Here is a 27,315-nt window from a genome sequence, read left to right on the forward strand (position 1 = left end):
CTCACAAACCACAAAAGTGTGGCCGAGGGAGCCTCAAAAGCTGTACCCCAAGCGCCGACGGTAAAGTCAGAAAAGACAAGGCTGGGTGCAATCACAGAGAAATCTAAAACCACCCGCTCGGCCTCGCTACTCTTCTTCCTCTGAGGTGCAGAGACGCGGGTGGGAGGCCAAGGAGTTGCGAGAAAGGCCAGGGCTCACGGAGGAGACCACAGAGAAAGCCCGCTAACATTTTTTTGAAGGCCGTAAGGTAAACATGTTAAAAACCGTAGCTACTCACTCAGCCGACACCTAGTAAAAAAGATGCGGCAAGATCAACAAGGCGTAGCTTGCGCATGCCACAAACTCCGCGGCCTCCACAGCCATCCCGGCATACTTTGCGCGGTGCACAGCCAAGCCCTGGCGCGCATTGGCCCCTTCGGCCGCCGTCAGCCGGTAGTTACTATGGAAACCGAGCTGCCATCGCTATGTCTCTGCAAAAGACCCCTCCGACCCGGGTGTTTGTGGAACTGGTTCCCTGGGCTGACAGGGGCCCGGCGAACAACCTGGTCTCAGGCGGAGAGACGCTACCCGGCCTCCGCCACCCGCTCTCCTCAACACAAGCCCAAACTGCTACCCGCGAGGTGCACGTAAGCGGAACCTCAGAACTGTCTGGGGGCCCGGACCGGGCGCAGGTGGTGATGCGAGTGAGCAGCACCAAGGAGGCGGCGGCCGAGGCCAAAAAGAGCGTTTGTCGCCGTCTAGATTACATCACGCAGAGCCTCCAGCAGCAGGGCGTGCAGGTGAGATCTCCGCGGGGGAGGAAATGCGAGCCAGACTACACAAAAGGGTTGGCAGATGGTCGGGCCCCACGGCCCACTCTAGAGGGGAAGGGAAATGTGGAGGGTCTGGAGCGTTTAGGACGTCTTTGTCGCAAAGGTATTACGGGACGCCAGGACCTGGCAGAGTGAATATTTGAACCATTCTTCTCCTAGACGAAGGTAATTATTGGCCTCAGGCAAATTAAAAATGAAAGAATGCAAATTGGGTAGGTTTTTATCAGGCGATATTTGCTTCAGTGATTTTGTTTTAAATTTGAAGTGATGAAATGGTAAAACTTGAAATGTTAGTTGTAAATATTTGCCCAAGTGGAGTGCTGGACACTAAATGTTTTGTTTTGTTTTGTTTTGTTTTGTTTTGTTTTGTTTTGTTTTGTTTTTATTCCACACCATGGAATTGGCAAGTGAAGAGCACGACCTGCTTCCTTCCGATCATGTAAAACTTTGCATGGAATGGTTCTTGAGTATGTTCCGCAAACAGTAACGTTGGGGAGTGGGGAAGAAGTTGCGTCCATTTTCATTTTATAATGATTTTCATTTTGTAATAATTCCCCCAAAATTTCTTCGGCCTTCTTAGGTTTAACTTAAAAGAAAAAGTCAAGCTAGTATTGTGGATACCACATATATGAAATACTTTTAACGGAGATGTCCATGAGACAAATCACTAAGCAAATCTTACCTTAAGCCTACTCCTAAGGAAAGAAAAAAAAAATTGAAGCCATCATTTAATCCACACAATAGCACTGTTAGGCGTGTTTTAATATCCCCGTTTTCCAAATTTAAAGAGGTTAAACAATGCTGTGAACTTTAGGTAGAGCAATATTTGAACTCATGTATTCCTGAAACCAGAATGTAAGTTGCTTCCAATTCTGCTGATAATTAGAATGAAAGAAAATTAGAAATCATAGAGATGAACTATTTCAGTTTTCTCATTTTACTGAGTAGGACCCCAAAGGCTACAGATGTGACTTATCCAGGATAACATTGAATTGGTAAAAGTGCAGACATTGTTACTTCCAGTCTATTGCAAGAAATGCCATACCCTGAAAAAGCAAGTCCTTATTTTTAACAAGAAAAGATATTTGCATTGCCTTTATAATACAAACATATGAGTTATTACAAAGTCATATGGACAAGATTTCTTCAAATGATTTTACAATTTAGAAAAATACAAATAATTATAAATAATGTGAGTAAAGTGGGTTTAATATGTAGAAAAATCATTTTAAAAAACTGCTACTAGTGCCGTAGTTGAATAAGATAACAAGTTTTTAAGTTATTTACATAAAATAAAAATGGAGCTCACATGACTCTATAAAACAGCATAGGCTGGGCATGGTGGCTCATGCCTGTATTGCCAACACTTTGGGAGGCCAAGTCAAGTGGATCACTTGAGGCCAGGAGTTCAAGACCAGCCTGGTCAACATGGCAAAACCCCATCTCTAGTAAAAATAGAAAAATCAGCTGGCCATGGTGGCACACTCCTGTAATCCCAGCTACTAGGGTGACTGAGGCAGGAGAATCTCTTGAACCCAGGAGGTGAAGGTTTCAGTGAGCCGAGATGGCGCCACTGCACTCCAGCTTGGGCAACAGAGACTCTCTCAAATAAATAAGTAAGTAAATAAATTACTAAGTCCAACTTAGAGTAATTATATTAAGATTCAGTGTTCAATTCAATACATAAGAAGGACAGTAACCTCCCAATTATCTCTGCTAATTGATGAAAGAAGTCATGTAGATAATTTGTTCAGGAGAGAATACAAAATATCATTTATATTTTCAGGGTGAATTATGGGTCTTCACAAAGTCCTTATTCATTTTAAACTTTAGAATTCTGAGCTGTAAGGTTTATAAACATCACTTCCCTGCTTAAAGGGCTCCTCATAATCCAAACTCCTTTGCTTAAAAGATGGAGCTGAAGGTGGCCCTGTAATCCCAGCACTTTGGGAGGCCAAGAAGGGCACATCACCTGAGATCAGGAGTTCAAGACCAGCCTGACCAATGTGGCGAAACCCCGTCTCTACTAAAAATACCAGAATTAGCCGGGCATGGTGGTGCATGCCTGTAATCCCAGTTACTTGTGAGACTGAGGCAGGAGAATTGCTTGAACCCACGAGGTGGAGGTTGCAGTGAGCTGAGATCGCGCCATTGCACTCCAGCCTGGGCAACAAGAGTGAAACTCCATCTCAAAAAAAAAAAAAAAAAATTGCAAAAAGAGCCTGACTCTCTATCCTCATTTCCTATCATATCTTCCTCCCCTCTATTGTATTTTTCTTTAGGAATTAGCTCAACCCTGAGCTATGGAATGAGACCCTGTCTCAAAAAAAAAAAAAAAAAAAAAAAAAAAAAAAAAAATCAGCCCAAATTCACCTTCTTGGCATTCCTTTCCTAATATAACAGTAATCCCTACCATACAACACTTCACTCCCTATACTTGTAATAAAAACTTATCCTGTATCATAATTCTTAATTTACTTGTCTCTCCTCCATATTCTAAACTTCTCCAGAGCCAAGACCATTTGTTCTTTTTTTGCCTGTATGAGTTATGGTCCATACACTCCACATAATGTGTACTCAGAAGATACCTTCTGAATGAAAAAAAGAAACAATGAAACAATAAATGAACAAATTATTCAGCTATGTGGTTTTCATTGAAAAGTATTTTAAAGTTTTAAGCAATATTTACTCAGTCAACCAACAAACATTAAGCCTTTCTTTTCATTGTTCATTTTTGTTTTTGTTTCAAGATGGACTTTCACTCTTGTCGCCCATACTGGAGTACAATGGAGGCAGTCTAGGCTCACTGCAACCTCCACCTCCCAGGTTCAAGCGATTCTTCTGCCTCAGCCTCCCAAGTAGGTGGGATTACAGGCGCCTTCCACCACACCTGGCTAATTTTTGTATTTTTAGTAGAGATGGGGTTTCACCATATTGGCCAGGCTGGTCTCGAACTCCTGACCTCAACTGATCCCCTGCCTCGGCCTCCCAAAGTGCTGGGATTGCAGGTATGAGCCACTGCACCTGGCCCATTGTTCATTTTTAAACAACACTTAATATTGACTTAGTTTGTTTGGTCTGCTGTAATGAAAAACCATAGACTGGGTAGCTTGTAAACAACAGAAATTTATATCTTACAGTCCTGGAAGCTGGGCGTCCAAGATCAAGGAGCTAGTAGATTTGGTATATAGTGAATGCTACCAAGAATTACCCTGATATCTCTGCTTCCCTTTTATTTTCTCCTTTCTCCTACTATAGGCATAAAATGACCTCACAATGTCTGGTCCTCCCTTCACAAAAGTGTTTCTGTCATTCAGGATGCATATGTAAGTTCTAGTGCAAGAGAGGACTAGGAGTAAATGCTGAAGGGAGTGTTTAACCCCTTTAACCCATTGCAGTATCACCAAAACTACTGTAAGATTCCTCTAACAGAGTGCAGCTAAAAAAGAGACCCCTTTTCTCCTTTTTGCTTCACAACAGACCACCTCAGCCACCATGACACCCAGTAGGAGGTATTCCACAGGAGCAGCAGAAGAGAACTTATCTTGTATCATGACATATCAAGACATAGTTCTTGCAATGGACTAAATGTTTGTGTCCCCCCAAAATTTATATGTTGAAACCTAATCCCAAGTATGATGGCACTTGGAGGAGGCTTTTAGGAGGTGATTGGGACATGAGGATAAGGCTGCTTATAGATGAGAACTCCGAGGACCAGGGTGATTATTGGCAGGTTGCTTGCCCATGGTCATAGCCAAGAAGTGGCAGAATTTTAACCTTAGGGTCCATGCTCTTAACTACTACAGGATGTTGCTTCTTTATTCTCTTGACAGTGCGTAATTGAGGTGTTAGGCAGGGAAGATGTCGCTGATGCTATTGATACCACTGCTTACATCCTTTGGCATTTCACATTTGTGTGCATGCGGGCCCAGCTTCCATCTGACAACATTTGTAAATTCTTTGCCTGAAAACTTTCCCTGGCTGCCAGAATCCACTCTGTCTGCAAATGGGGCCAGAGTGTAATGCCAGGGAATTAAAGTCCTCTCCCCCAGCCCCACCAGCCTTCATCTGAAGGCTAATGTGGAACTAGAATGACTGAGGGAAATGAATGGAAAGAGACCCCAGCATCTTCACCCCTTGGGGTAGGATAATTCTGAGGTATGTGTTCCACCCTGGTTCCTAGAGTTTCTCTGCAGGATTAAATTTGAGTTGACCACAGTGGTAATTTGCTTGACAACACATCCTTTAGTGCCTTTCTTTCCTTATCTGTCTTGCATCCCACTCTGTTAGTGGTGTTTTTTGGGATCACCTTCAAAATTAACTGTATGCAAATTTTTGTCTTAGGATCTGTTTCTAGGGGCACCCAAATTAAGAAGTAGTGGCAACAAATTGAACATAGACATTGGATGAAGTTTTTCATTTTTGAAAATGGTCACAACATGAATGTCCTTGTAAGCTATGTATTTATACATGCCTGTAATTACAGGTTGAGCATCCCATCCAAAATGCTTTACTGGAAATGTTTTGGATTTCGGAAGTTGTGGATCTGGGAATATTTGTATTTTATGTGTACCATTGGAATATTTGTAATTCTGGAAATCCAAAATTCAAAATGCTCCAGTTTCCTTTGAGTGTCATGTTGGCACTCAAAAAGTTTAAGATTTTGGAGCATTTTGGTTTTTTGGATTAGGGATCCTCAACTAGTAATATTCTTTGGACATTAATTCCTGGATTATGTATATTTGAAGGCTTATGAAAAATTGTATTCTAAAAATATATGTTTACACCTTCACTTGGCACAGTAGGCATTATTTTCTTCTGTAATTTTGCCAACTTAATAGTCCAAAAATTGATACTGTCATTTATTATTTCTTTATCATTTGAACTTAAACTTTTTAAATACAGATTTCTAGTTCACAATATTTTGCCCATTTTTATATTGTCTTTACCTTACTACATTTATAAGAACCTTAAAATTAAGATTATAAATAACCTGGCCGGGCACTATGGCTCTTGCCTGTAATCTCAGCACTTTGGGAGACTGAGGCAGGCAGATTATGTGACGTCAGGAGTTCAAGGCCAGCCTGGCTAACATGAAGAATCCATGTTTCTACTAAAAATATAAATATTAGCCAGGCATGGTGGTGGGCACCTGTATCTCAGCTACTCAGGAAGCTGAGGCAGGAGAATCACTTGAGCCCAGGAGGCAGAGGTGGCAGTGAGCTGAGATCACGCCACTGCACTCCAGCCTGGGCAACAGAGTGAAACTCTGTCTCAAAAAAAAAAAAAAAGATTGTAAATAACCTGTCATATATTGCAAAAATTTTTCTCAGTTTTTTATTTGCTGTATAACTTAGTTTATAGTATTGAACATTCAAAATCTTAAAGTTGTGTTTAGCCAAAGTCATTAATTTTTTTCTGTATTTTTTCTACCTTTGTATATAATGTTTATTGGGTGTGTTGGGTTCTTCTCAAGCATAAAGCTATCTAACTTTTTTTTTTTTTTAAAACACAAAGTCTCACTCTGTTGCCCAGTATGGAGTAGGGTGATATTATCATTGTTCACTACAGCCTAAAACTCCAGGACTCAAGCTGTCCTCCCACCTCAGCCTCCCAAATAGCTCAGACTACAGGCACACACCTCCATGCCCAGCTATATTTTTTATTTTTTGTAGAGACAGGGTCTTCCTGTGTTGTCCAGGCTGGTCTCAAACTCCTGGTCTCAATCAATCCTCCCACCTTGCCCTCCTGAAGCACTGGAATGCCAGGCATGAGCCACCACACCTAGCCTTGTAGAACTGTTAACTAATATTTCCTGGTCTCTTAAGGAACCTTTGTAGTACATTAGATATGTGTGCTGTGCTTGGAATTTACTTTGGTATAAGGATAAGAGTTTTTTTTTTTCTCATGACATAGGTAAGTAACTGTACTGACACCATTTACTGAAGTCTGTCTTTCCCTTACTACACATGCAAGAACCTTGCTTTGCATAATTGAAAAGTCAAGTTGTAATATGGGCTTTCATTGTCAAGGTTCTGCATATTTTGATGTAGTTCTCTTGGCTTTACCTTCATCTTCCTGCATTATACTAAAATGGCTGCAACATTCCCAAGCCTTACATCTTATACTGTGGCTTAAAAAGAAAAATAATAGTCTTTGTTTCCTGCAACCACATTTATTTTTAAAAATACTACAGTTTACTCTAAATAGACAACCTAAGCTTATTTTTGTGGCCAGAGAAATGCCAGACCAATTAGTTTAGATTTGGATTTCTGTCCATCTTTTAACCTAATCCTGTAGTAAATCAGATGTGATCATCCTAAATAGTTTAGACCTGTTATGGCTTACCCTGAATCACAATAGTTACTGCTCAGAGGGAGTAGGGGAAGGATGTATGATATGAGGATTCCTTATTCCTTGTTTTACCTACTGCTTTGAAATGTTACTGGTTATTGCTATCTGTAATCTTCAAATGTTCTTGAATTAGTTACAGAATTAATTAGTTCATTTGATCCTTGTTATGGTCCTGTGTCAGTATGACTCTGTTTAAATTATTATCTTCATAAAACATTTGTAGGGCAAGTTCTCCCCTCATTACTTCAAACTATACTACTAATTAATTCAAGATGGATTAAAGACTTAAATCTTAGACCTAAAACCATAAAAACCTTAGAAGAAAACCTAGGCAATAGTTTCATGACTAAAACACCAAAAGCAATGGCAACAAAAGCCAAAATTGACAAATGGGATCTAGTTAAACTAAAGAGCTTCTGCACAGCAAAAGAAACTACCATCAGAGTGAATAGGCAACCTACAGAATGGGAGAAAATTTTTGCAATCTACCCATCTGACAAACAGCTAATATCCAGAATCTACAAAGAAGTTAAACAAATTTACAAGAAAAAATCAAACAACCCCATCAAAAAGTGGACAAACGGTATGAACAGACACTTCTCAAAAGAAGACATTTGTGCAGCCAACAGACACGTGAAAGAATGCTCATCATCACTGGTCATCAGAGAAATGCAAATCAAAACCACAATGAGATACCATCTCACACCAGTTAGAATGGCAATCATTAAAAAGTCAGGAAACGAGATGCTGGAGAGGATGTGGAGAAACAGGGACACTTTTACACTGTTGACTGTAAACTAGTTCAACCATTTTGGAAAACAGTGTGGCGATTCCTCAAGGATCTAGAACTAGAAATACCATTTGACCCAGCCATCCCATTACTGGATATATACCCTAAGGATTATAAATCATGCTGCTATAAAGACACTTGCACACATATGTTTATTGCAGCACTGTTCACAATAGCAAAGATAGACTGGATTAAGAAAATGTGGCACATATACACCCTGGAATACAATGCAGCCAAAGAAAAGGATGAGTTCATGTCCTTTGTAGGGACATGGATGAAACTGGAAACCATCATTCTGAGCAAACTATCACAAGGACACAAAACCAGCCACCACATGTTCCCTCTCGTAGGTGGGAGTTGAACAATGAGAACACTTGTACACATGATAGGGAACATAACACACCGGGGCCTGTCATTGGATGAGGGGAGTGGGGAGGGATAGCATTAGGAGATATACCTAATGTAAATGACGGGTAAATGAGTGCAACACACCAACATGTCACATGTATACATATGTAACCTGCACGTTGTGCACATGTACCCTGGAACTTAAAGTATAATAATAAAAATTTAAAAAAAATAAAAGTCACTGGACTAAAATGAATAAGTATTTTACTGGTTCTAAGATTGTTTTTCAGAGAGAAAAACAATAGGAGTGTAGAAGCAATTCAGTAAAGTAAGGAGTCTTTTTAACAAATGTTGCTGTAACAGTCAAATGTCTATATGCAAAAAAAAAAAAAAAAAAAAATGGACCTCCACAGTCACCTCACACCTTATACAAAACTTTGTTCAAAATTGGTCAATATTGCACATGTAGCATCTGTTGCCTGTTATCAGGATAGAAGTCCAAGCACTTCTGCCGACTGCATCTTAATATGAGAGTCACCAAGAAAACAATGCAGTCAAGCACTGGATGGAACAAACCTTACTTATGTAGAGAAAAGACAAGAGTGAGATCAGAGTCAGTAGTAGGTGTCAGTCCCCCATGACCAGCAACTCCTTCCCAGAAGCTAATGCAGGAGCAGTTGACCAGGGTGCACATCTCTTGTGCTGCAACAGAAGGACTCAGTCCCCTTCCTACAGGGTACAGATATAGTAGTGTGAGGTTGGCCAGGTGTCATATGACATACAACCTTTAAAAAGTAGAACAAAAAAGTACATATTGAGTCTGAAATGGGGAAGGTATTCCCATACCAGGAAACAAGCCCAGCACAAGCTCTGAAAGATACTTTATCTCTTAGTAACCAAGTGTTCCAGGGCCACGGCCCATTCCTGGGCAGTTTAGTGTAGCTCAAAAGACTATAGCATGAGATTGCCTTTCCCAACAGTAAAACACAAAACTTCTAGAAAAAAGAAAAGGAGAAAATCTATGTGACCTTGGGATTGAAGATGAGTTTTTAGATACAGAGGTTGAGTATCCCTTATCTGAAATGTTAGGACCAGAAATGTTTCAGATTTCAGATTTTTATTTTGGAATATTTGCATTATATACTTAATGGCTGAATATCCCAAATCCAAAAATCTAAAATTCGAAATGCTCCAAGGAGCATTTTCTTTGAGCATCATGTTGGTGCTAAAAAAAAGTTTTGAATTTTGGAGATTGTTGAATTTTGGATTTTCACATTTAGGATGCTCAACCTGTATTGCCAAAAAGCGCAGTCCATGAATCAAAGAAAAAGGTAAATTGTATTTTATCACAATTAAAAACTCACTTTGTGAAAAACATTGTTAAGAAAATGAAAAGTCAATCTACAGACTGGGAGAAAATATTTGTAAATTACATAGCTGATAAAGGACTTGTATCTGTTAAGAAAATGAAAAATCAGTCTATAGACTGGGAGAAGACATTTGTAAATTACATAGCTGATAAAAGACTTGTATCAAGCACATATATAGAACTCAATTCAGCAGTAACAAACAGCTCAATAAAAATGCACAAAAGATCTTAACAGACACTTCACCAAGGAACTTATGCAGATGGCAAGTAGGCACATGAAAATATACTCAACATTACTTGTCATTAGGGAAATGGAAAATAAACCACAATGAAATACTACTGTGTACCTATTAGAATGGTAACACTGATGCCAAATGCTGGGAAGGATGCAGAGCAACAGGAATTCTCATTCATTGCTGGTGAGATTGCAAAATTATATGGCCACTTTGGAAGGTAGTCTTACAGTTTCTTATAAAGTTAAATTAGACTTACATAGAAGTCAGCATTCTAGGATAATTTGCCAAAGTGAATTGAAAACTTAAGTACATATAAGAATCTGTACACAAATGTTTATAGCAGCTTTATTAATAACTTCTAAAACTGGAAGCAGCCAAGATGTCTTTCAGCAGTGGAATGGATTTAAAAAACTCTGGTACATCTAAGCAAAAGAATATTATTCAGCAATAAAAAGGAGTAAGAATTGATTCACAAAACAATGTGAGTGAATCTTAGCTGCATATTAGTGAAAGAAGCCAGACCCAAAAGCTTTGAATTTTTTGATTCTATTCATATGATCTCCTGGAGAAGAGCAATACTATGGGGACCGAAAACAGATATGTGGTTAACAATCTGTTGGAGGGCGAAGTGGTTGACTAAAAGAGATGCATGGAGAAATTTTTAAGGTGAAAGAACTATTCTTTATGGTACTGGAGTGGTACATACATGACTTTATGCATTTGTCAAACCTCACAGAGCTGTAAATCACAAATAGTGAAGCTTGATGTATGTAAACTGGGGGAAAAAGGCATCAAAGAGCCTATCACAGGATCAATCCCACGATAAAATTTATTCTCTTGACAAATGAACCCAGTTCTTACAAATGAGTGACATAACTGCTTAAGGTGATGGGGACAGGGAGTGTCCTAAATTACTGGAAAATGGTGTTTTGACTGGAAATTATAAGGATGAAGAATAAAGATACAAAAACTCTATGCTCTAGTTGGTAAATATGTTTTCCAAAGGGGTATTTGTTAACAAGTCTGAAACTGCTTTACATGTATACTGGGGTTAAACAAATAAGTGGATAGCGGATGGTGGGAGCCAGGTTTCTCACTCTCAGAGAGGGAAGTTACAAATAAAAATGGAAGGTTAAAATGAATTCTGTGATTCAGGATTAGAATTGAAAGCATCAGTGTGAATGCATCTTTAACTTTGTATATTGTACAGATGGAAAAATTTTATGTGTGTGCATATATATACACACACACACATAGACGTATATATATATATATGTCTATGTATATATATATATACCCTAGCTCTGTCCACTGAGAGAGCCTGGAAGGAATGACACCCCAATAGCAGTGAGCAGTCTCAGCATTCAGATCTTGGTTCTACATAAAAAGAAAAGGTACTATGCTTCTTGGAGAAATGGCTTATTCTAGGACTGGGACAGGGAAACTACATAACTGTAATATATTGTAACAGAAAGTAAGAAAGTGCTCAACAAGTAAAGGAAAGGGGTATCTCAAACAGATAAAGGAGCCAAGCTGAAAGAAGTGCCAATGGCCAAAGCTAGAACAATTGAACAACAAAATAAACAAAGTAGTATTTATTGAGTGAGTGTCGGCTACACTTAGTGACATGCTTCCAGTATGGAAAGGGGAAAATAGTAACTTTACAGTGGAAGAAACTGGCAAACACTACTTTACCCAAGTGACCAGTATTAGTATCTTGAGTAGTATCATGTGGATACCATGTACTGCCTGATGTGTTGTGATTAAAAAGGCATTTCACCTCTACAGTATTCTTTCCTAAAATTTATAACCCTAGTCTAATCATGAGAAAACATCAATGTCAAAATGAGGGACATTCTGCAAAATACATGACCAAAACTTCCAAAGTCATGAAAAGCAAGGGAAGACTGAGAAACTGTCAAGAGACCAGAGGAGACTAAGGAGACTTGATGAATTAATGCAATACAGTATCATGGATTCGATCCTGTAGTAGTAAAAAGCACATTTAATAGAAAAACTGGTGAAGTCCAAATAAAGTTTGGAGTTTAGTTAATGGTAATCTGCTAATGTTGGCTTTTTAGTTTAGACAGATATACTATAGTATTAACATCAGAGAAGTCTGAAACTGAGGTAGATGGGAACTCTGTACTATCTTGGTAACTTCTCCATAAATTTTAAATTATTCCAAAATTAAAAGTTTATTTTAAAAAGTTCAGGCCAAGTGTGGTGGCTCATACCTGTAATCCCGGCACTTTGAGAGGCTAAGGTGGGAGGATCATTTGAGGCCAGGAATTTGAGACCACCCTATCAACATAGCAAGACCCTAGCTCTACAAAAAAATTTTTAGAAAATTCGGGCATCCTCCTAGCTACTCAGGAGGCTGAGACAGGAAGATCACTTGAGCTCAGGGATTCAGGATTACAGTGAGACATACTTGTACCACTACTTTGCAGCCTGGGCAGCAAAGCAAGACTCTGTCAATCAATAGTTAAGAACAAAATGTACAATATAATTTTATTTATGGAAAAAGTCTGTATATAGATCTAGATACGTTTATATGCATTGGTGGTTTATTAAAATGTTTACTAAAATATTAACAGTAATGGGATTTGAGAATACTACTACTTTTTGGTTATTTTCGCTAGCATTAGATTTTCTTTGATTAGCATGTACTTTTATTTAAAAAATACTATTAAAAACAAAGATAGCAATAAAAGATACTTTGCTTTCCAGTTACCTTTCATAAAATTATTTCTCATAATTTTTCAATCAGAAGTTCATCAAGTGAAGTTGCAGGAAAGTGAAAAATGAGACATGTTTTATGATGTATGTTTACATGTCATAAAATATTAAATGACAAAAAGTTTCATGTTAATCAAGTGAAAAAATGATTACAAGCAATATGTATGGTACAGACCCCTAATTCTTACAGTCAGTCTTGGTCCGAAAATATTAAATGTAAAATTCCAGAAATAATCCGTAAGTTTAAAACTGTACACCATTCTGAGTAGCGTGATGAAATCTCTGTCCTGCTCTGTCCCAGCGGGGGATGTGAATCATAACTTGTTCAGTGTTTCCATGCTGTATATGCCACCTACCCATTAGTCACTTGTAGCTGTCTGGATTATCAGAGCAGAAAAAAAATATTATACATAAGGTTGGATACTATCTGTGGTTTCAGGTATCTGCTGGATTTTTAAGGTGAAAGAACTATTCTTTATGGTACTGGAGTGGTACGTACATGACTTTATGCATTTGTCAAACCTCACAGAGCTGTAAATCACAAATAGTGAAGCTTGATGTATGTAAACTGGGGGAAAAAGTCATCAAAGAACCTATCACAGGATCAATCCCAGGATAAAATTTATTCTCTTGACAAATGAACCCAGTTCTTACAAATGAGTGACATAACTGCTTAAGGTGATGGGGACAGGGAGTGTCCTAAATTACTGGAAAATGGTATTAAGTTCCAGGTATCTCTTGGAAGTTATCCCCTGTAGACAAGGGAGAACTACTGTACTGTTTTGTACTTAACCTGTATTCTAAATTTTCCACAGTGAGTAGGTATTACTTTCATAATAAAAATGTTGCACTAATATTTTCATGGGACTGACTGACATCACAGTGATATTTGGAACTTGAGTCAAAAGCTTTTAACTTAGGTTAAAACTTTTAAGAATTTTTCTGGATAACATAAACTGCTTGTAATTAGTTTATATCTTAAAATTTAGATGCAACCTTGTCTTCTTCAAATAACATAATTAAATTACTTGGCATAATTGTATATTGATTTAACATATATTTTGAAAAGTACAAAAAAATTACATAAAATGCAAGTTTTGCTTGTCCCCAAAGAATGAGAGTAGCTGAAGATTTTAGTCACTGAATTTAAAAACCCTTTTGGAAAGCAAATAAGAAATTCAACTTTTTTGTCAGAATTATATGCCTTGTATTTTTCCTGAGAATATATAAGTATTAATACTACTTTTTTAAAACCAAACTGGCTCAGGTTAGATGTTTCAATAAATATTTATATCATAGTGGTATAGTCTCGACTTTTGGTGAGTGCCTTCTGTATGCCAACTACTTGATATACAACTTCTCATTAAATCTGCAAAACGATGTTATGTGATATACATGGTATTAACCTGATTTTATAAATGTGGAGCCTAAGGCTCAAAAAATTGAGTATTGAGTAACTTGTCCAGAGTTGCACATAATACATATTTGGTAATTTTGTATTAAAATATTTGTAAATTAAATATTTTTTAAAATGCTGACACTCAACATTAAGTATGCTTTATGTGCAAACAATTGCTCATATATATATCACCCTAACTTCATACTTTCATTACAGGCTAATATAAATTATAAAAAAAGTGACATGAAATTTTAAGGAAACATTTATAGATTTCTGAATTCATTTTAGGAAAGTTTTAAAACATCAGGCAGAGTTCTTTTTGCATACTTTACGTTTTTCTGATTTTAATTAGTGTAGGTTTCTAATTTATATTTTAGTGTAATTGCGTCAGATGTTTAGTAATCATATTCTTGGACTTTTTCTGTTTCAGGCAGAAAATATCACTGTGACAAAGGATTTTAGGAGAGTGGAAAATGCTTATCACATGGAAGCAGAGGTATGTACTTAACAAATAATTGGAAGCAGCATGATTTTGTGGAGACATTTATTTTTATTCTTGAACTGGAATGGTGAAAATGCTTCTCATGATATTGATAGAAGATTATTTTTCTCAAAATCATGTTGGTGTTATATATCTATTTCAGTTTTTATATAAATTTAGTGAGATTTAAGAGAAATAGTTTAAAATGGAATAAAAACAGCAAGTGGGAAATAGCAGTTAATTGCCGCTAAATAAAATTTTAGTACTATCATCTAATGTGCAGGTAACACTACAGAAATCTCTTTTTAGATAAAAAGCAAATAAACAAAGTCATAACCTAAAGGATTTGAAATACTTTTCAGCAGTCTTTTGTTTTGCAGTGCAATTTTACTGTATTGTGATAAATATTGTTTAAAATGAAAACCCTTTAACCTTTATACAAATTAAAAAATAAAACTATTTTCAGTACACTCAATTAATGACAACATTTAGTTCCTACAGCTGCCTATACTTTTTACTTATATTTAAAGATTCGATGGCCAGGATTTTGTGAAATCAGAGTGTGTCCTAGTGGTGGTTAGGTTAAAGGACTGCTGTTTCTGATTCCAAACATTTTGGAGTATGTCCCTAGTCCATGTCACTTCCTTGTAACAGGAAACAAAGAGTGGAGTTATATTGAAATCTTGTATATCAAATGAGAGAATCTTTGTCTTTTGAAGTAGAAAATATCCCCATCACCTGTTTCTGTCTTCAGGCAGACAATACACTGGTTTTCTGACTTTAAAGAGGTGACCTTAGGTTCAAATCACTTAGGCCCAGATTTCTCAAAGGTCATATAACAAGAATTAGATTAGAAATTAGAACCCTGGGTTCTTATCTCTTGAGAAGCAACTTCCACAATATTCTGTTTGTTGCCCCAATGCTTCCTGCAATCATTTTGTGATTTCTCCACTTAAAATTTTACTGTGTCAGGAATTTTTAAATGACTCGTTATGATTTTGGGGATCCACTTGGCAAAACTTATTTTGTAGTAGTAGGAACTGAAAAATGCCTTTCAAAACACTATGAAGAGCAGTCTGATCCAAATTACAGAGGTTAAAAGCTGGTAGTATGTTATAGTACTCCTCCAGTAATTATTACCTGTTAGTACTTCAGATTGTAATGAATATAAATAGGAGCAAGTTATCTTAGTTAAGTAGATTTATTAAGAAGGAACCAAGGGAATAATTGGAAAAAGAAAACAGTCCCAGAAACTACGTAGCCAGGTTTCATGGAAAACTGGAACGTGTTTGAAACCACTGAGTTCTAGGAACTGACCTTTCAGATGCAGAAAGAGAGCATTAGAGCTGCTTTGTTTTAAAACATGACTAAATGAGAGTTTGGCTAAACTCTGCTCCTCTTCCTTCTGCTTTACTTACCTTTTTAATGTTTTATATTCAGATTTCTTAAGAGATAATCTGATTATATTTTCTATAGGGATTCCAGGTAGCCAGAATTTATATCATATCACACAGTCCAATACATGATTGCCCTTAGGTCAGCACCAGCAGTCAGTGGAAACCAGAGTATTGGGATCACAAAATACAAAATGTACCAATCTAAGCATTAATAACAATGTGTGGCTTTATGGCTATGGATTTAGCAAACACTAAAACCTACTGTATAACACATACCAGTATTCTTAAGTACTGTTAAATATATGGAAGGAGATTAGATGGTTGGTAGACTCCTACAACTCAAGTGAAGAAAAGCAAATAACCTGATTTTAAAAATGAACCAAGGACTTGAATAGACATTTATCAAAAGAAGACATACAGATGGACAAAAGGTATAAAAAAAGGTGTTCAGCATCACTAATTACTTGAGACATACAAATCAAAACTATATTGAGCTATAACCTCACACCTATTAGAATGGCTATTATAAAAAAAGCAGAAGATTGGCTGGTCACAGTGGTTCATGCCTGTAATCCCAGCACTTTGGGAGATCGAGGTGGGCGGATCATGAGGTCAGGAAACCCCATCTCTACTAAAAATACAAAAAAATTAGCCAGGTGTGGTGGTGGGCACCTGTAATTCCAGCTACTTGGGAGGCTGAGGCAGAAAAATCACTAGAACCCGGGAGGTGGAGGTTGCAATGAGCCAAGATAGTGCCACTGCACTGCAGCCTGGGCGACAGAGCAAGACTCCGTCTCAGAAAAAAAAAAAACAGAAGACAGTGTTGATGAGAAAGCGGAAAAATTAGAACGCTTGTGCACTGCAGGTGGGAATGTATGATGGTGTAACCATTATGGAAAACAGTATACAGGTTCCTCAAAAAATTAAAAATAGAACTACCATATGATTCAGCAATCCCACTCCTGGATGTGTATCCAAAAGAACTGACATCAGGATCTGGAAGAAATAACTGTACTTGCGTGTTCATTGTAGCATTATTCACAACAGCCAAGATATGGAAGCAACCCAAATGTTCATGGACAGATAAATGGATAAAGAAAATGTGTTATATACATACAATGAAATATTATTTGGCCTCAAAAAAAAAAAAGGGAACTCCTACCATTTGCAACATTGCTGTGCCTGCAAGACATTATGTTAAGAGAAATGTCAGTAACAGAATGATAAATACTGGATTATTCCACTTACATGAGGAGTCTAAAATAATCAAATCATAGAAGCAAAAAATAGAAGCTGGTTGCCAAAGAATGGAGGGAAGGGGAAATGGGATTTCTTATTCAATGGGTATAAAGTTACAGTTATGCAGATGAATAAATTCTAGATATGGGCTATACAGCATAGTGCCTACAGTTAACACAGTGTTGTGCACTTAAAAATTTGTTAAGAGGGTAGATCTCATGTTATGCTTTTATCATACACATGCACAAAGCAAAGAACACAAGGAAAATTTTGGAGGTGATAGATGCATTTATTGTCTTGATTATAGTGATATCACAGGTGTATGCGTATGTCCAAACTCATCAAATTGTATATTCTAAGTATGTGCAGTTTTTATATATAAATTACACCTCAGTACAGCTCCAGTTTTTTTTTTTTTTTGAGACTGAGTCTCACTCTGTCGCCCAGGCTGGAGTGCTGTGGCATGATCTCAGCTCACTGCAACCTCTGCCTCCCAGGTTCAAGTGGTTCTCCTGCCTCAGCCTCTGGAGTTGCTGGGATTACAGGTACCTGGCTAATTTTTGTATTTATAGTAGAGACGGGGTTTCACCATGTTGGCCAGGCTGGTCTCAAACTCCTGACTTCAAGTGACCTATCTGCCTCGACCTCCCAAAGTGCTGGGGCTACAGACATGAGCCACCCAGCCTGCCCTAAATAAATTTTTTTTAAAGAATAGATGAGGCCAGACACAGTGGCTCAAGGCTGTAATCCCAGCACTTTGAGAGGCTGAGGTGGGTGGATTGCTTGAGCCTAGGAGCTCCAGACCAACCTGGGTGACATGTTAAAACCCTGTCTCTACAAAAAAAATACAATAATTAGGTAGATGTGACGACAGGCACCTGTAGACCTATCTACTCTGGAAGCTGGGGTGGGAGGATAGCTTGAGCCCAGGAGGCAGAGGTTCCAGTCAGTCAAGATCATGCCACTGCACTGCAGCCTGGGAAACAGAGTGAGACTCTGTCTCAAAAAAAAAAAAAAAAAGAAAGAAATATCAGACAGTAGAACATTACTTTTGACATAATATCCAAAAATTTCATTCCAAAAGGCATGAAATTCTTTATCTACCTTCCACCTACCATGCCGCTTATCTTTGTTTCAAAGATAAAAATGTTAAACTCAAGATGGATTAAACACTTAAGTGTAAAACCTAAAACCATATAAACCCTAGAAGAAAACCTAGGCAATACCATTCAGGACATAGGCAGGGGCAAAGACTTCATGACTAAAACAACAAAAGCAATTGCAACAAAAGCCACAATTGACATATGGGATCTAATTAAACTGAAGAGCTTCTGCACAGCAAAAGAAACCATCATCAGAGTGAACAGGCAACCTACAGAATGGGAGAAAAATTTTGCATTCTATCCATCTGACAAAGGGATAATATCCAGAATCTACAAGGAACTTAAACAAATTTATTAAAAAAAAAAAAAAAACATCAAAGTGGGTGGAGGATATGAACACTTCTCAAAAGAAGACATTTATGTGGCCAGCAAACATGAAAAAAGGCTCATCATCACTGGTCATTAGAGAAATGCAAATCAAAACCACAATGAGATACCATCCCATGCCAGTTAGAATGGCGATCTTTAAAAAGTCAGGAAACAGCAGATGCTGGAGAGGATATGGAGAAATAGGAACGCTTTTACACTGTTGGTAGGAGGGTAAATTAGTTCAACCATTTTGGAAGACAGTCTGGCAATTCCTCAAGGATCTAAAACCTGAAATACCATTTGACCCAGCAATCTCATTACTGGATATATACCCGAAGGATTATAAATCATTCTACTCTAAAGACACATGCACATGTATGTTTGTTGTGGCACTATTTACAATAGCAAAGACTGGAAACCAACCCAAATGCCCATGAATGATAAACTGGATAAAGAAAATGTGGCACATATACACCATGGAATACTATGCAGCCATAAAAAAGGATGCATTCATGTTCTTTGCAGGGACATGGTTGAAGCTGGAAACCATCATTCTCAGCAAACTAACACAGGAACAGGAAATCAAACACTGCATGTTCTCACTCATAAGTAGGAGTTGAACAATGAGAACACATGGACACAGGGAGGGGAGCATCACACACCAGGGCCTTTCAGGGGGGTAGGGGGGGCTAGAGGAGGGATAGCATTAGGAGAAATACCTAATGTAGATGACAAGTTGATGGTTGCAGCAAACCACCATGGTATGTGTATGTAAAAAACCTGCATGTTCTGCACATGTATCTCAGAACTTAAAGTATAATTAAAAAAAAAAAAAGTACAAAAAGAGAGCACAGAGTGAAAGAGAATAAAATAATCAAAAAAATTTCTCCAAAATTTACTAAAATGCAAGATTTGAATTTCCATATTCAGTGGACCTAGTGGGTGCCCAACACAATGAACAACAACAATAAACTCATCAAAGCATATTGGAAATGTTAGAACCCCAGGAATAAAAGGACCCCAAAAGTTCTAGAGAAAGAAAAATAGTTCCAAATCAAGGGTCAGAAATCTGAACAGCAGTTGGATCTCTCATTGTCAACACTGGAAGCTAGTAACTGAAAGGCAAGACAACAACATCTTCCAATTCTGAGAGAAAACAATGTCTAATCTAGAAACCCTTACCCATCCAAAAAACAATAAAGGAGAAGGTAATACAAGGACAAGCAGACAGGGCTGACCAGAACTGTCACACTGTTCTTTATTTCACCAGGATCTGACGGATTAATGTCCTCTTAAAAATGTTAAAAATGTGAAACATCACTCCTGCATACAAGGTCTCAAAACATTTCCCTACCATACATGAGGAGTAAACCAAGAAATAGAAAAACAGGAGTTCCCAGGTAATGGCAAAGGAATATCCCCAGATTCAGGGGACAGGAGGACTAAGGCTTCAGTAAAATGTCTCCAAGAAAAAAATAAAGGAACTCATGGATTACCAAATTAATTTGACCTATTTGTTTGAATTTTACAGCTCTTGTCAGAGGGTTTGAAGGACATGTACAGCTAAGAAAGCAAACAAATAAAAATGAAGTGATTATTAATTCCCAGGAGTTCAATGAAGACTAGAAGAAAAGAAATGCGATCATAGTACACTCTATTGTTCAGCTGTAAAAAATCATAATAATACAAACACTGACTGTTGATTTAATTTTAAAAGAGAGTTTCTAAGTGATGACTTTAATGGTAGGTGAATGACTGGAGGTGGGAAGGAGGGTTGGATTAAAATCCTAACTCTGGGATTCCTATACGAGTACTCTTTCCACTTTTTACATTATTTTCATGTTATAACCTTAGTGTTTGGAGGAATTTTTTTTTTTTTTTTTTTTTTTTGAGACGAAGTCTCACTCTTGTCACCCAGGCTGGAGTGCAATGGCGTGATCTTGTCTCACTGCAGCCTCCATCTCCCAGGTTCAAGCGATTCTCCTGCCTCAGCCTCCCGAGTAACTCGGATTACAGGCTTCTGCCACCACACCTGACTAATTTTTGTATTTTTAGTAGAGACAGGGTTTCACCATGTTGGCCAGGCTTGTCTCAAACTCCTGGCCTCAGGCAATCCGCCTGCCTCTGCCTCCCCAAGTGTTGGGATTACAGGCATGAGCCACCGTGCCCAGCCTAGAGGAATTTTTTAATCCTGGGAAATAATAGGTATTCAATACTGTGTATCAGGTAGAAAAAGTAGTAGTGTAACTTCTCATATAGTTTTCTCCCTCTTCTTTCCCCCTCCTTTTCCTTGCATGCCTGCTATGTGTTAAGCATTTTCCATATATTATTCCATCCAATCTTCTTTAAATATTTATTTTTATTGTGAAATATTTTATACATATATAGGCAGGAATATGTAAGACTCATTCCATTTCAGACATCTGATCAGTACAGAATCTTTGAACATTAAGCCAAAATTGTCTCACTAGTAGCCATCTGTTAGTGTACCTCTGTAAGAAGAAACAAAACAAGGTAAATACTTCTTCCTTAATATATATACTTGAAGTTCATTTTGATATTGATGCTACTTTTTTCTTTTCCAGGGTAAGAATCCTGTTTGGCCATTTCTTATGTAACAAACTCTTTCTTTAGTTAGCCAGTTTCATTCTAAACCATCTACAACTACATTGTTCTGCTTATGATTTGGCCAGTCTAAACTAGAGAAAGTTGATTATCTCCCTTATTCTAGAATATTTATTTCTAATAACATATGTAAGATTGAATTAACTTTTTGGCATTTGCATCACATTGGTCCCTCAATTCAGCTTATAGTCATAATAATTATAACCAATAAAAGTGTCTTTATCATGTGCTACCTTTAAATCATATTTATTTCATCTTATACTTTGTTACTGTTATTTCAGTGTGAACTGCGGGATTTTACATTTATTTCCATGAAATTTTATCTTAATTTGGTTTACCTATATTTCCAGTCTGTAAAATAGCAGAGAAGTAAAGCTCATAATAAGGAGAAAAATCAGACCAACTCAGGAGTGACACAGATGTTAGAATTAAAAGACATAGTCATTAAAAGTTATTTTGACTGTAATTCACATGCTCAAAAATTAAGGAGGGGTGTGCAAGATATTAAAAAAAAAAAAACTGAATTTCCAGAGATGAAAACTACAGTATATGAGATAATAAATACACTCAATAGGATTAACAGCAAATTAGACCTTATATAAGACATGCTTAGTGAACCTGAAAATGTAGCAATAAAAACTATCCATAATGAAACACAGAAAAGAAAGACATAAAAATGAGTTAATAAAATATAGGACAACGTCAAATAGCCTATTGTACATATAATTGAAGTCCCATTGCAGAGGAAAGTGGGGGACAAGAAAAATACTTGGAAAAATTATGACCCAAAAATCTCCAAACTTGATGAGAATTATAAACCTACAGAGTCAAAAAGTTCAACTAACCATAAGCACAATAAATTTAAAAAAAAAATGCACCAGTACACATTATAATCACATTGCTCAAAACCAGTGATAAATCTTAAAACAGCCAGAGGAGGGGAAAAAAGACGTATTATCTACAAAGGAACAAAGATAAGACAACAGATTTCTCGTTGAAAACAGTGCAAGCAAGGAGACAGTTGTGCCACATCTTTAAACAACTAAAAGGTATGTGTGTATATATATATATCTCTCACAACCAAGAGTTTCTATTAATGTATCCAGCTAAAGTAGTGCTCAAAAACAAAGACCAGAGACTTTTCCAGTAAGCTGAAAGAATTCATTACCTGTAGACCTACACTATGAGAAATTTAAATGACATCATTTAAGCAGGAAAGAATGATACCAGAAAGAAATAGGAATTTACACTACGTGGGTTTTTCTTAACATAAATCTCTTTAGAAATCTCTATATTTATATAAAAGATAACTGACTAGACTGGGTGCAGTGGCTCACGTCTGTAATCCCAGCGCTTTGGGAGGCCGAGGCCGGTGGATCATCTGACGTCAGGAGTTCAAAACCAGCCTGGCCAACATGGCGTAACCCCGTCTCTACTAAAAGTGCAAAACTTAGCCAGACATGGTGGTTCACACCTGTAGTCCCAGGTACTTGGGAGGCTGAGGCAGGAGAATTGCTCAAACCCAGGAGGCGGAGGTTGCAGTGAACCGAGATCACATCACTGCACTCCAGCCTGGGCAACAGAGCGAGACTGTGTCTCCAAAAAAAAAAAAAAAAAGGATAAATGACTAAATAAATGATAATGATAAACTACGGGGATTATAACATAGGTAATATATAACAACAATAGCACAAAGGTCAAAAAGGGAAGAACAGAAGTACAATGTTATAAAGGTATATGTGAAATGGTATTCTAGCTCTTGACGGTAGATTGTAGTAACTTAAAAATGTATTCCGTAAATCCAAAGCAAACACTAAAATAATGGAGTTACAGCTAATAAGTCAATGAAAGCTATGAAATAATATAATAAAAATATCAAAAAGAAAACAGAAAATGAGTAAAAGTGAAATAACAAGACCACAGGTTTATATTTAACCATATCAATAATCACATTAAATGTAAATGGTCCACATACCTTCATTAAAATACAGATATTTTAAGTTGTATTTAAAAAGTTGACTCCACTTACATGCTGCCTGAGAGAAGTGTACTTTAAATATGAAGACATGTATCGGTTAAAAGTAATGGGATGGAGAAAGATATGTCATGCTAACATAAAAGAAAGCTGGAGTGGCTATAGTAATCAAAGTAGATTTCAGAGCAAAGACTTTCACACATAAAGACGGTCATTTCATAACGATAAAAGTCAATCAAGAGGACATACAGCACTAAATATTTATACATAGAATAAAGCTTCAAAGTACTTAAGGCAAAAGTGATAGAACTACAAAGAAATAAATCTACAGTTTTTGTAGATTTCAATACCCCCCTGTTTTCAAGTTGATAAAACCATAGGCAGAAAATCAATAAGAATATATCAGATTTGAATCACACTGTCAACCAATTTGACCTGCTTGACATACATAGAACACTCCAAAAACAGCAGCCTACACATTCCTTTCAAGTGCACATTGAACATTTGCCGACGTAGACCATATTCTGTGTCATATACAAGTATTTGGACAGGCGCAGTGGCTCACACCTATAATCCCAGCAGTTTGGGAGGCCGAGGTGGGCAGATCACCTGAGGTCAAGACCAGCCTGGCCAACATGGTGAAACCCCGTCTCTACAGAAATACAAAAATTAGCTGGGCATGGTGATGCACACCTGTAATCCCAGCTACTTGGGAGGCTAAGACGGGAGAATCACTTGAACCCAGGAGGTAGAGATTGCAGTGAGCCGAGATCATGCCATGGCATTGCACTCCAGCCTGGGTGACTGAGCGAGACTCCATCTCAAAAAAAAAGGATTTGAATCATACAAAGTTCACTGACTACAGTGTAATTAAATTAAAAACCACTAATAGAAGGGTCTCAGGAAAATCCCCCAAATATGCTGAATTTTAAAAACGTACTTTTCAGTAACTCATGTGTCAAAAAAGAAATTGGAAAGGAAACTAGAAAGTGTGTAAGGAAGAAATCATGCCAATTCTATACAAATTCTTCCAGAAAACTGAAAAGGAAGAAATATTTCCTAGCTCATTCTTTGAGGTCAGAAGATAACCAGAAAAATACCACTACAAGCAAAGAAAATTACAGACCAGTATCCATCATAAACATGTGCAAAAATCATAAACTAAATTTTAGCCAAATTTAATGATTTATACACATACACGCATACACACTGCACACACACATGTATCCTTTACATGCAAGTATAAAGAATAGTATTAATACATAATGACCAAGTGTGGTGTATCTCAAGTTGGTTAACACTGAGAAATTGGTCAATCTAATTCACTATATTAACAAACTGAAAAAAAATCACATGATCTTCTCAATAGATACAGAAGAAACACTTAACAACATCTATTATTTATTCCTAGTAAAAATTATCAGTAAAATAAGAACAGTAGAGATTTTCCTTAAACTGATAAGAGGAATCCATGAAAACCTACAGCTGTCATACTTAATGGTGAAACACTGAATGCTTTGTGCCTACAAGACAAAGAAGTCTTCGTTCATGTCTGCTTTCACCATTGTGCTTGAAAAAGAATGAAAGACATCCAGAGTGGAAAGGAAGAAGTAAAACTATCTTAATTCATGGACAACATGACCATTTTTGTAGAAAATCTGATAGAATCTACAAAAAAAGCTATTAGAACTAGTAAGCATCAAAAAATTTAAAATACGTAGAGATAAATCTGTTATGAAGATGTGAAAGACCTGTATGCTAAAACTGCAAAGCATTGCTGAGAGAAATTAAAGAAGACCTAAATTAGTGGAGAAACATTTCTTGTTCATGGTTTGGAAGATTCACTATTCCAGATATCAGTTCTCCCTAAATTAATCTATGCAATCCTAATCAAAATCTCAGCCAGCTTTTCAAAAAATAGAAATTGACAAAAACTGATTACAAAATATATTTGGAAATACAAAGGATCTAGAACTACTTTGAAAAAGCAGCATCTTTATTTATAATAGCCCCAAACTGGAAGCAACCTAAATGGAAAAAAACAAAAAAAAAACAACAAAAAAAAAACCTGTGATTAGATCATATAACGAATACTGTTCAGCATAAAAGGAACAAAAACTATTATGCAACAATGTGGATGAATTGTAAATATATTATGCTAAATGAAAGAAGTAGTCTCCAAGATTACATACTGTATGCTTCCATGTATATGACATTCTGAAAAAGGCAAATCTTTAACAGTGGAGAATGTATCAGTAGTTGCCAGAGTTTAGGAACTGAGGAAGGAACTGATAAAGGAGTTACTTGAGGTAATTTTTAGGGGTGTTGGAACAGGTCTAAATTTTTGTTATGGTGGTTACAAAGTGCTATACCTTTTTCAAAAGTAATAGAATTCACTAGGCATGGTGGCACGTTCCTGTAGTCCAGCTACTCAAGGAGCTGAGGCAGGAGGATCATCTGAACCCGGGGGTTGAGGTTGCAGTGAGCGCATGATCACACCACTGCACTCCAGCCAGGAAAACAGAAAGAGACCCTGTCTTAAAAAAAATATATATGTATGTATGTATGTATGTGTGTGTATATATATATATGATTAAAGACAGATGTTCTGCATTGTATAAGGCGAGGTTATCTTATATCTGTCTTTGCTACTCCAGCTTATTCTCTAATATCTGTACTTTTTGTTTTGCATATTGAGATTGTGTAAGGGTTCTTTAGAACAGAAGGTTTAGGCTGGGTGTGGTGGCTTATGCCTACAACCACTGAGGTGGGAGGATTGCTTGAGGCCAGGAGTTTGAGACCAGCTTGGGGAACATAGTGAGACTCCACCTCTACAAAAAAATTGTTTTTAATTAGCTGGGCATGGTGGTGCATGCCTGTAGCCCTTCCTACTTGGAAGGCTGAGGTAGGAGGATCGCTTGAACCCGGGAGTTTGAGGCTGCAGTGAGCTATGATTGTGCCAGTGCACTCCAGCCTGGGCAACGTAGCAAGATCTTGTCTCTCTTAAAAAAAAGAAGACAAGGTTTAGTTCTCTTCATTGAAGAGTTTACAGACCGGTTTTAAAGTATTGCCAAATATAAGGACTGCTTCCACATATTTAAAGGCAGAAGACAGAGTGAAATACATTAGCTTCCACATATGGATCTGAACAGAACTATTGGAAGAAGAAACATTTCTCAATGACAGCAGTGAAGTATGACATAATTACTACTAATCAGGAAGCTAAGGGCATTGTCCAGACAAAGGAATCATGTCTAGTTATCAGGATTAAAATTTAGCCAAGTAGTGAGATTTAAGGGAAACTCCTCCAATTTCATTTAAAAATCCCTGGTTTAAAATATAAATTTTTTAGTGTTCAAGACAATATTAGATAAATTTGAAAATTCAAAAGCAAAAATCTTAAAGAACAAAATAATTTAGTTACAAGTACCAAATAGGCTTTTAAAAATCTGTTACATACTATAAAATTACCTCATCGTCTGGCTATACTTTTTTACTTAGATGTAGAGAAAATCTTGAAACAGTACATCAGACATGAAAATAATATCGTGTCATTTCATTTACAGGTCTGCATTACATTTACTGAATTTGGAAAAATGCAAAATATTTGTAACTTTCTTGTTGAAAAGCTAGATAGCTCTGTTGTCATCAGCCCACCCCAGTTCTATCATACTCCAGGTTCTGTTGAGAATCTTCGGTAAGTTTAAGCACATCTTTAAGATATTCTTTAAACAAAACTATCCAGTGCTACATTTCATTGAGTGTCATATTAATAATCTCTCCATTTAATTCCTAAGACGGCAAGCCTGTCTTGTTGCTGTTGAGAATGCGTGGCGCAAAGCTCAAGAAGTCTGTAACCTTGTTGGCCAAACCTTAGGAAAACCTTTACTAATCAAAGAAGAAGAAACAAAAGAATGGGAAGGCCAAATAGATGATCACCAGTCATCCAGACTCTCAAGTTCGTTAACTGTACAACAAAAAATCAAAAGTGCAACAATACATGCTGCTTCAAAAGTATTTATAACTTTTGAGGTAAAGGGGAAAGAGAAGAGAAAAAAGCACCTTTGAAATTCCAA

At 37.1% G+C, this 27,315-nt stretch overlaps 1 protein-coding gene and 1 long non-coding RNA gene across 4 annotated transcripts in view; one reads left to right on the plus strand and one right to left on the minus strand.

Moving 5' to 3' along the window:
* Positions 1-371, minus strand: part of LOC115897049 — a 61,751-nt gene extending 61,380 nt beyond the window's left edge. Inside the window, exon 1 of one of the 3 annotated variants that reach the window (XR_004056998.1) lies at positions 278-371. This is a non-coding gene — a long non-coding RNA (uncharacterized LOC115897049). The remainder of the gene's footprint in view (positions 1-277) is intronic. The other 2 variants (XR_004056997.1, XR_004056996.1) reach the window with 2 other exon arrangements.
* A 35-nt stretch (positions 372-406) lies between these two features.
* On the plus strand, positions 407-27,315 carry IRAK1BP1 (interleukin 1 receptor associated kinase 1 binding protein 1). Its single transcript, XM_010370064.2, has 4 exons — positions 407-779; positions 14,481-14,546; positions 26,806-26,936; positions 27,037-27,315. Exons 1-4 carry the CDS (start codon positions 465-467, stop codon positions 27,305-27,307), a joined length of 783 nt encoding a protein of 260 aa, XP_010368366.1. The 5' UTR covers positions 407-464; the 3' UTR covers positions 27,308-27,315.

This window comes from Rhinopithecus roxellana, chromosome 4 (assembly GCF_007565055.1).
Source record: "Rhinopithecus roxellana isolate Shanxi Qingling chromosome 4, ASM756505v1, whole genome shotgun sequence".
NCBI lineage: Eukaryota > Metazoa > Chordata > Mammalia > Primates > Cercopithecidae > Rhinopithecus > Rhinopithecus roxellana.

Coding starts and splice junctions, on each gene's coding strand:
- IRAK1BP1 (XM_010370064.2), top strand. CDS start 465: ATGTCTCTGCAAAAGACCCCTCCGACCCGGGTGTTTGTGGAACTGGTT. Junction 780..14,480: donor TCCAGCAGCAGGGCGTGCAG/GTGAGATCTCCG, acceptor TTTCTGTTTCAG/GCAGAAAATATCACTGTGAC. Junction 26,937..27,036: donor GGTTCTGTTGAGAATCTTCG/GTAAGTTTAAGC, acceptor TTAATTCCTAAG/ACGGCAAGCCTGTCTTGTTG.